Source organism: Camelina sativa, chromosome 2 (genome assembly GCF_000633955.1).
Source record: "Camelina sativa cultivar DH55 chromosome 2, Cs, whole genome shotgun sequence".
In the NCBI taxonomy this organism is placed as follows: Eukaryota; Viridiplantae; Streptophyta; class Magnoliopsida; order Brassicales; family Brassicaceae; genus Camelina; species Camelina sativa.
This window is the reverse complement of record NC_025686.1, coordinates 12453039-12463690: the sequence shown is the minus strand read 5'-3', so window position 1 is coordinate 12463690 and position 10652 is coordinate 12453039. Positions and strand designations below refer to the sequence as shown.

The 10652-nt window shown below is 31.7% G+C and overlaps 3 protein-coding genes across 4 annotated transcripts; 2 read left to right on the top strand and 1 right to left on the bottom strand.

The window, feature by feature from the left end:
* On the bottom strand, nt 637–3235 carry LOC104751207. Its single transcript, XM_010473117.1, has 3 exons — nt 2915–3235; nt 2705–2833; nt 637–2475 (listed from the first exon to the last, which is right to left on the bottom strand). Exons 1-3 carry the CDS (start codon nt 3233–3235, stop codon nt 637–639), a joined length of 2289 nt encoding a protein of 762 aa, XP_010471419.1.
* LOC104722886 (UBX domain-containing protein 1-like) lies at nt 5168–7112 on the top strand. Of its 2 annotated transcripts, none has more exons than XM_010441152.2 (10): nt 5168–5272; nt 5404–5487; nt 5571–5647; nt 5723–5805; nt 5905–5965; nt 6036–6103; nt 6179–6260; nt 6349–6432; nt 6517–6600; nt 6691–7112. In XM_010441152.2, exons 1-10 carry the CDS (start codon nt 5257–5259, stop codon nt 7015–7017), a joined length of 966 nt encoding a protein of 321 aa, XP_010439454.1. In that variant the 5' UTR covers nt 5168–5256; the 3' UTR covers nt 7018–7112. The 2 variants fall into 2 exon arrangements, with proteins under 2 accessions (XP_010439454.1, XP_010439446.1); XM_010441144.2 differs by having other exon boundaries at nt 5392–5487.
* LOC104751199 (putative small ubiquitin-related modifier 6) lies at nt 10314–10650 on the top strand (the record flags this gene model as incomplete). Its single annotated transcript, XM_010473109.1, has 2 exons — nt 10314–10421; nt 10498–10650. Coding segments are annotated over exons 1-2 (261 nt in total), but the record flags the coding sequence as incomplete, so codon positions are not given.

Sequence of the window (10652 nt, the reverse complement as noted above, 5' to 3'; positions counted from 1 at the left end):
ACATTTAGGAAAGGATTACGAAAAATAAGGATGGCATTCCTTAAATGTGCATCCAGGAGGTTCGAACCCGCGACATCGAGAGTTTACAAAGGGGAGAGTAACCAGTAGGCCAAAGCCTGTTATTCGGTAATTAGTAATAAACTTTATTATATATGATGAAATATATAGGCTATTTATTTTAGGAAGACTATTTTGTTATTTAGGATAGCATTTAATTTAAGAAATAATGATGCAAAAATGGATTCACAACCTATAAAAACACACAAAAACAAGAATGTGTGTTAAAAAAACTGAAAGCTTTCATAAATAACAACATAAAGGAAAGACAAATTATATCTACTAAAAAACTTAATTATATTTAGGAAGGAGTTTCTGAAATTCAGGATGACCTTCCTTCACAATATAAAAGTATGTTGTCTTAATGTTTCACATAACAGAATGACTACCCAATCAAATGAAAACTATAAATTGAAATTAAAGAATAGAATACTGTAAAGTATGAAACACATCATCCTATTTGTATCATCCTCTACAACACCTACAAAAAAAAAATGAAAAATGTTAAAATACATATCCCAAAAATGTCGCAGATTCAACATATAGCTTTGCTGTATGAAATTTATAACTAACCGATAATCATATGGGAAGTCGGCATGTACTCTTATTGTGTCCTGCTGTGCCACATCTACTGCACTTGTGACTCTGAGACTTTGAACCTGGCACCCCAAATTCTCCAACAGATCGCTTTCTTTTTTTTGGTGGTCTCCCACTGTTTGGCTTACTAAATGGAGGTGCACAAAAGAATTCTTCTATAGAATCAGGGAAAATCCAATCTTTTATATCTCCATTCGGGTGTATGCTTTCAGCATATACTTTAGCCCATGTCTCAGTCAAGTAGCAAACATGAACAAACTTATTTTCATCCCTATTTGAACGCTTCGCAGCAGCAATGGCATGAATGCACGGAATTTTGTCGATGTCAAAAACACAGCAACTGCAATGCATGTTTTTCAAGTGAACAATAAACTTGTTAATGTTGTCCTTCACCTCAAACTCGTCTTCATCAACTTGGAAAACGTCAAGTTTCATTGCATCTGAGAACCTTGATACCAACTTCTTCACTACTTGCGGCGTGACAAGCTTGTCATGTTTAGCAGCCTTTTCACGTCTCTCATGAAACCACGAAGTCAAAGTTAACCTGATTGTCTCAAGGAGAGAAAGAACTGGCAACTCTCTTGGTTCTTTCAACATCGAATTAAATGATTCAGCAATGTTTGTTGTCATAATATTGTAACGATTAGAAGGAGCATAGGAACGAGCCCATTTTCTGAAATCAGCCTTTTGTAAATACTCAGCCAACTTAGGATTTGCATCTTGAATCTGGATGAATATTTTAGCAAACTCTTCACGAGTATAAGCAATGGCTGCAGATTCAACAAGTGGCAAATATAATTGACCCTTGAAACTTACTTTGATGTTGTTTCCAAGGTGGTATTTGCAGATTCCATGATGTGATGCTGGATACAACTCTGTAAGTGCTTTTGCAATGGACGATGCACGATCAGAGACAAACACCAAATCTGGGGCATCAGGTATGATAGTACGGAGACACCTAAAAAACCAATTCCAAGATTTATCATTTTCTGAATCAACAATAGCAAAGCCTATCGGGTATAGGTGATGATCTCCATCTTGTGCTGTAGCTACTAATAAAGTTCCTTTAAATTTCCCCTTCAAGAAGGTACCATCTACTGCAATCACTCTTCTCAGCAAATCAAAACCTCTTATCGATGGACCGAATGCAATGAACACATATTTGAATTTAGTACCAGAATCCATCTCAAGATAAACAACTGATCCTGGATTTCTTTCCTTAGCCATGAACAACCATTTTGCTATGTTGTGGTAACTGTCCTCAGGAGTTCCTCTAACCAAAATCTGAGCTGCCTCTTTTGCTCTCCAAGCTTTTTTGTATTGTATATGAACACCATGATCTAATCTAACTCTCTCAATTATCTGTTTTGGCTTGAGTCCAGCCTTCTTTTCTGCAAAATGACTGCAAATAAAAGAACCAAGGAGTTTTGCAGTGGCTTGCCTATGGTTCGCATTCCTGTACGTTGTATCACAATTGTGTTCTCCCATATACTTAATCACTACAAAGAAATCAGATGACTTGAGCTTCGTTGCACGCATCTTCCAGTTGCATCTAGGGTCGACACAACCCAATATCAATCTTGTTCTGTCTGACCACAAAGATCTGAACTCAAACTTGAACTCAAGTGCAAACAGCCGCATCTTCATCATCAACTCTGCTTTGTTTTTGAAATATTTCCCCTCATGTATATAATCAGTCCCTTGAGTGTGATGTGAAAAACCTCTAGGAATACCATCATAAATCACTTTTTCAGCAGTTGAACAGGTATCAGAATGTGATTCAGAAACTGTGGCGCCACTTCCACTTGGTTCATGAAACTCCTACATATAAAATGTAAACATTAGGGGATATCTGATAAAGACTTTAGGACGACTTTCCTAACATATAGATATCAGACTTGATTTCATCATATCCTTCTTAATGCACAAAGAAAGATTCTAATATATATGACTCTATTCTTCACAGCAAGCACCTATTACAAAAAGCACATATGTATTCTATCATTTGTAAGACATTGTTTTTTGAGTAAAAAAATAAAGCCAAGTTTACCTTGGTTAGATAATGAACTGATGCAACAGATATATCACTATTTGAAAACTGAAAACCTTGAATGCATCGGTTGTTCTCTAAAGTAGCTGACAGAGTATTACTTTCAACATTCCCAGAATCAATAGGCAACTACATAAAAAAACAAAAAAAAACATCATATATAAGAAAGACATACTAATGCAGTAAGAAAACTACAGTGTATTCACTTACAGTCACACATAAACGATTCAACTCAGGGTCATCTTGAAACTTCCTGAAAAATGTCTGTACTTGACGATCATTTCGCAAATACATTGGTGGAGAATCTTCTACCATCAAATTCATCCTTGAAGAAAGCCTATAGCTAAGTTTGATATCATTCACTAAACAATCAAGTCCAAAATCTTCAATTACCATCTCAGCTAAAACCTTATATGTGATATTCTCATCTACTTCACTAAGAGATCCTCCTTTTTTAGAATCAATTGCAAAATCCCATACTCCTCTATGGTTTTGTTTCCACTCCCCACAAACAGAGTATAACTCAATCATAGTCACTAATCAGTTAGAGATCACCTTGCGATTGAGGCTAGATCTCAATATGAATCGAGAGGAACCACTACCAAATTGAAATTGCGAATCGAGAGGAACCACTATCAAATTAAGCAGGATCGATCACTAAACTGACATCGGAGCTAGACAAAGTTGACAGATATCGCCGGAAATGATGGGACACAACGACGGAGCTAATCGTTACCGGAAGATCTCGTCGGAGAAGTTGGTGCCATCGTATCTCGTGGAAGAAATAATTTGAGTTTATAAAATCTTAACACAATTTGGGTTTATAAAATGCAAGGATAAAAGAGTCATTATATTTATTAATGAATGGTATTGATGGAAAAATAAGGAATGTGTGGTATTTGAGGGAAAAAACTATTTGAGTGGCATTTTAGGGCATTTCTCTATTTTTAATGTTTTAATATTTAATTAGAGCTTGTGTGCTAATTTTGGAAAATAAAAAAATGTGTGCTAAGTCTGGAAGAAAAACTTAAATTTGTGCTATTTTTGAAAATTTCCCATTAAAAAATGATTCAAATATGATGGTACTAAAAAATTAACAGGTACTGATCTTTCTCAACAAAGTCATTTGAAGTTACCCGAAAATAAGATCGATATAAAAAAAATTATATAACAATTATGTGATTAAATTTATAAAAACTACAAAAATTACACTACAAATTCAAACTACACTAATATATTTAAATTAGGATTGGTTAGGCTATCTATATAATTAATTTTACCCAATTTAAATATAGATATTTATAAGTCATCTTAAATTTGACTTTGAGATTTCTCTATTTATATTTATTAGTGCATTTTTTTATCTTCTCATTGTATAAACTATAGATTTTATAATTAATCCAATTCAAAAAAAGTCATATTTTTAATAATTAAATATATCTTAAAATAGTTACAAAAAGTATTCGGTGGGAGTAGTGAGCGGTCAAAAAAAAAAAAAAAGTATCCTGGTGTAACCTAGTAACTAATAAGAGAATTAGAATTCACGTGGAAAATGATTTTTAAATCAAAGAAGCGGTCAACTGCAGTTCTACATTGGAGAGCAAGGGTTGAACTTCGACAGAGATAGCACCAAGAAGACTCGCAAAGATGAGTTTGTCTTGTCGTTTCCAGTGGCTGTACGCAGGATTGACCTTGTCAACGCCATCGGAGGTGAGGACCTGAGGGGAGAGCCGGTGGAACCATCGAGATACCCTGCAAGTTCATGTCCATCCAACAAGGCATGAACTTGGCGATTCCACATCATGAAATTGGTGGCTGTGAGCTTCGTGACGTTAGCCATGTTAACGTTGTGAAGGAGCGATGGATCGGAGGTGACAATGGTTACACTCTGAGAAGACATGGTGGCAAGAGAGAGAGAGAGAAGCAAAGAGAGAGGTAGAAGAAGATGAAGATTTAAAAGAGAGATAAGAAGAGCGGCGTAAAAAAAAAATTTTAGGGTTTTTAGGATACTACTGCTCTGATACCATATTATGGAAGCCACTTATTTCTTATTGATATGAGTTACAAGATATATATAGTCTCATACACAAGGGTTTTGATATACACTAATTACAATTATATCCCTAATATACATTTCTCTCTTACAAGTATCATACACCTGATGAGTTCTATATTTTATAATTAAAACTTAAAGATCCTTACAAAATGTTAAGATAAATCACTCAAAAATTATCTTTTATTGTTTTCATTGTGGTTTGTTTAGAGGTTGAGTGTTTATGGTGTGAATGTAATAGTACACATATTTAGATTTTTAAATTCACATATACACAGTATATGGTTCAATGTTACATGCAAGAAAGGAACAAAAGCTTTGTTGCTTATTTTACAAGTTTTGAATAGAATAAAAGAGTTGCAAACTTTGACTAACGGAAGTAACAAAAGAGTCACATAATTAGTTAAAGAATCTAACCAATTATCAATATTGCAACATACCATTAAAACCATTCTTGCATCGTCTGCTCACATCAAGATATACTTGATATCTTTGAAATATGGCAGCACATATTGGTGACAATATAGCTTCTTCTTTGTTTCAATCATATAAGATCGATAATTGCTCTGTTTTTTTGTTAGACCATCTTTGTTTTTGTAAGCTGTTCTTGATGTTCTTGGTTGTAATTAAACAGAAAATGATGCAGTTGAGGTTAATCGTGGATTGCTGAAGGAGCTCGAAGATATGGGATTCTCAATGGCTCGAGCAGCATGGGCTCTGCATCACTCTGGTATATGTTGTAAAAACTACTTCAAAAAATTCCTAGAATCATGTCATGGATCATCCATATTTTGTCTCTCTTTTCATCTTTAGGTAACTCTAGTCTTGAAGAAGCTGTGAACTGGATCATAGACCATGAGAACGATTCACAGTTTGAAAAAATGCCTTTGGTATGTATAATTATATTCATCTTCTTTTCTTTTTCATAGATTCCATACAAACTTTTGAATAAGGTGTTCTTGTAGATGGAATTTAACATTGAGATTGAGTCTCCAAATGCATATGATGATACTGCAGAAACTTCTCAGGCAAGAGCTAAAGAACTAATGTAAGTAACTCTCCCATTCGAACATATATGCATATTTCCTAAACTTAATTCTTTATAAGGACAAATGACTTCAATACTTCATTGTTCATATATTATTAGGGAACAAGCTCGTAAACTAAGAGAAGAAGAAGAAACTAAACGTGAAAGAGAAAGAGAAAAGGTACGAAGGAATTAGCTTGCACCATACAATATCTTCACGAAGAAGACTTACAGCTCTAACTCTCTTGCAGGAAAGGATACGAGCAGGGAAAGAGATGATGGAGACAAAGAGAATTCCTGAAGAAAACGAAAGAAGACGGTATGAGGAAGAGAGTTTGTTTATCTCATTGTCCCTTTGAATTAAATAAAACAATGTTGGATACTATAAAAACAGGAATATAGCTTTGAGGAAAGCTGAGAAAGATGAGGGGAAAAAAGCAAGAGAGCAAATTATGCTTAAAGTTAATGAAGACAAGGTGATGAATCTTGATATCTTATTGTACACTCAAATTGAAAACTGATGATCTCCACCAAAAAAATTTGGGACTAAATGTTTGTGTATAGCTGAAGAGAAAGCGGAGGCTTGGATTACCAACTGAAACAGAATCTGCTTCGACATCAACTCATGTTTCTCCACTCAATACTAAGGTACAAAGCTTCATCATCTATTCTTTTTGTTACCCTTAAAACTACGAAGAACGTGACAGTTTTACTTCAACACTGCAACTACAGAGGGTAATAATGTCGCCGCCAAGCCCTGCATCAAAAGCAGAGGAGATGAGGGAATGCTTAAGGTCATTAAGACGAAACCACAAAGTAAGAAGGTCTCATATTGATTTAATTCCGAAAAAAAAAAAAAAAAAAGAAGCAAGAAAGCTGATGAAATCTTGTATGTTTGTTGTCTAGGATGAAGATCCAAGAATCACGAGGAGGGCATTTGAAACGCTTCTGACAATTGTGAGGAACGCAGCTAATAAGTCAGGTGAAGAAAGATATAGAAGAATTCGTCTCACGAACCGCTTGTTCCATGAGAGAGTAGGGATATATAGCCAAGGTATTGAGTTCTTGGAGCTTTGTGGGTTCAAGAGAGAGGATGGATCTGAGTTCTTTTATCTACCTTACCTTGACGTAGACATCAACCGGCTTCGAGACGCTGCATTTCAGTTGAACTATGCGATTACCAATCCCTTCTTCGGTCTTCTCTCCACGGAAGCTGAAGACCGTGAACAATAAAGTTTATCTTCATAGATTCTTATGTTCTATCTATAACACATAATATAAGACAAATATAAAAGTGTATATTTTACAAGTTAAATAAATATCAAAAAGTGTTGCAACGCCAAAAAAACCACACCGGGCAATGGTAGATTTTTCACATAGAAAGGATTTACTTGTTAGTAATGGAGTCTACCCTTCCCATTACCGAAGTATCCTCCTCATTTTACGAATGGTTTGTTGACCACAGTTGACTATTACCGGGGAGAGGTTGGCCAAAAGATCCTGAAGCTCTTTTTACCTAGAAGTTCATCTTAGTTAGAACCCTCACCAACACGTTCTCGAGTTTAAAAAGAAGAAAAAGTTATAGATTTCCATGAAGAAACTCACCTATATATGATTAAATCTGAGGAACTTTCTGGTTTGCTTTCCGGCGGTTAAAAGAGGATTCCGGAAAGATTTTATTACTTTCTATAACTTCAGAGGATGAACATTATCCTAGGAAGAGGGGATGAAGACTTGAAGAGAGTGAAGTTTCATATAGTATGAAGCTCACTAAAAGATAAACGAATTAGAAATAGGGAGAAAAACTAGATTGAGCCAAATTAAGAGGTTAATTACTAGAGTAACTCATAAAATGTGAGGGTTAGATGAGTTATTTTTTTGCCTAAAATATCTTTTTGCTTTGTTAGGAAAAAAAAAATCAAATTTATCCTCCCATAAATTCTTTTAAGAAAATCAAAATATTTTCAAAAGTCTGCCGGACTAGTTGTGATAGATTTATTTGTGTATGACAGATCTGTTTTTGAACAACCGATTTATTTTTGTATGACAGATTTTTTATGACAAACTTATTTTGGACGACAGATTTTTTAACTACAGTTATGATAGATTTATAATTGATGACATATTTATTTTTACGACAAACTTATTTATAAATATTAGATAAAGATATACATGAAATCTTTATCTAACAATAAAGACACCACAGACTTTCACAACATATGATAGATTTTATATAATGTCTGGCAGATTTATTTTCCAAAGTTATTTCATATTATTTTTTTGATTAAAAATCTGTCGTAACATGACAGATTTTTTTACAAATAAATAATTACTAGGTTGACCTCTAGTGATAACAGATTTTTCTAAAGTTACAATTGATTTTTTAATTTAACCAAAAATATGTCGTTTGATAACGGATTTATAACATTTTTTTAAAATTGCTAAAATGACTTATGTGAACACCATATGTTATGGCAGGTTTGTTTACGTTATGACTTATGTGAACACCATATCTGGTGTTTGATAATAAATTTATTAGATGTAAAATGTAAATATAGTGACAACAGATTTGTTTTAAGTTATATTTTTTCAGTCATATTTTATTAATTATATTTTTTATAAATCATATTTTTATACTCATATATTTAAAGCATATTTTATACATTTTCATTTTCCTAAATCATATTAAAAAGTTTAGCATCTTATTTTAAAATCATATTTTTATATATTATATTAGATTTTCATAAATCTTATTTTAATATTTTTTATATACATTATTTTTAGTTATAATTTCATACATTATATTTTGTATAAAACTTATTTAAACTATATAATCTTACACTTCATATTTTAAAATCATATCTTTAGACATAATACTTTTATTTAATATTTTTTGAATATTATTTTTATACACTATATTTTAAATCATATTTATTTTTATAAATTATATTAAAAAATAAACATCATATTTTTTAATCATTTTTTATTTTTCATTAATCATATTTTTAAATCAAAATATTAAATACTATAATTTTTTTTCCATTTTTCATTTTTAAAAAAAAAATAAAAGAAAATTTATGGGTTTTTAGTCTTTTTACTAAAAAATTATGTCAATTTAGTTATTGGATAGGATTGAGTGTTAATCTAGCAATTTATTGCTAAATTTGTGTCAAACTGGTATATTTTCACTTAGAAATATTCATATTTCACAACTAATAATATAGAATTTGCAAAAATTTTAAATTGTGATTCTTCTATTATTTGATTTACAGAATTGCTTTGAATCATCATATAATACATAAAATTAATAAAAATCTATTTTTTGCATTTGTTGTAATTCAAATATATGTAAACAAATATATATTACTCAAAAATGAAGGAAAAATTGTGTAGTCAACATCCACATCGACTAAATTGTTTACACAATAATTTATACTTATATTAGAAACAAGACCAAAATGAATCGAAGTGCTTAGCGAACAAGAATCTTAATTTAATCACATTCACATTTAAAAGTTTGTATTCCGTTTAATTTTGTTCTTTTAGTTGAACAGTTTTATTATACTCCGATATAATGAACTTTAAACTTTTTAGATGTTATAAATAATATTCTTGAATATTTAAGCTTATAATAATATTTTAAATATTATGAATATTTAAAATTATAAATAGTTTAAATTACAACAAACGCTTTTAGATCGACATTAATATAATTTTTATATATTATTAACTTGATACTACAGTATAAGTTAGATCATCATTTTACTATTTTGTTTACATTTTACATTGTCAATATTAGGACAGTGAGATCATGTTAGATAATTTTTTTTTGGTCTATATTGCAAGTTAAATCCTAGTTATTCATCAAAAACTAATAAGTGCTATTAATATATTCACTATATATGTCAGTTAAGTTATTAAAAATTTACTAGTAATCAATAAATTTTAGATAATCAAATAAATATTTATTGGTTATATGATACTATAGTTTACAAAAAAAAAGAAATATTAAATGGGTCAAAGGCCTTAAATGGGGTTAATGAATTTACACATAAATGGGGTAGGTATAAATAGGGAGGGTTTACCTATTAACATCTCCACTCCCTACTTATAACCAGTCAATGTGCATTAAAGGTATTAATTTGGGTATTCATCCTAAGTAGTTAGTTAATGAAGTTTTGGTTAAAACTTAAAAGAATGACCATGGAAAATTAACATTGGGAATAACAAATCAGTCATACATTTCTTTTACGGATGAGTGTATTTCTACAATTAATTGAATTATAGAGTAGTCATCTTCCATTCAAAAAAAAATAAAAATATGAAAATTCAAGAGACAATACTTCATAATTCATTTAATTGTAGAAATACACTCATCGGTAACAAATGTATGACTAATTCATAATATTGATATTCCCAATGTTAATTTTCCATGATCATTCTTTTAACCAAAACTCATGTATATATATACAATGGTTCATTTTTTATTTTTTTACTTCTTGAGAAATTGAAAGATCTGATTAGAGAAAATGTCAACGACGACCAAAGTTTATGAAAGGAGTAAGGTGAAGAAGGAAGGGGCAAAGCGTAATGTTGCATCGGAGTCAACTCATGTTACTTTGAACGTGAAGGGTCAGGTAAGATTCCATGTAAGATTTGATTGTTGCTATACATATTCTACATTAACCTAACTAATAGCATGCTTGGATATAGGACGAGGAAGGGGTTAGAGTGTTCAAGGTGAGAAGGAAGACTAAGTTGCTTAAGTTGATGCAATATTACAGCGATATGAGAGGTGTCGAGTGGAACACATTTCGCTTTCTATTGGATGGCTCGAGAATTCGGGAGTACCATACTCCGGATGACGT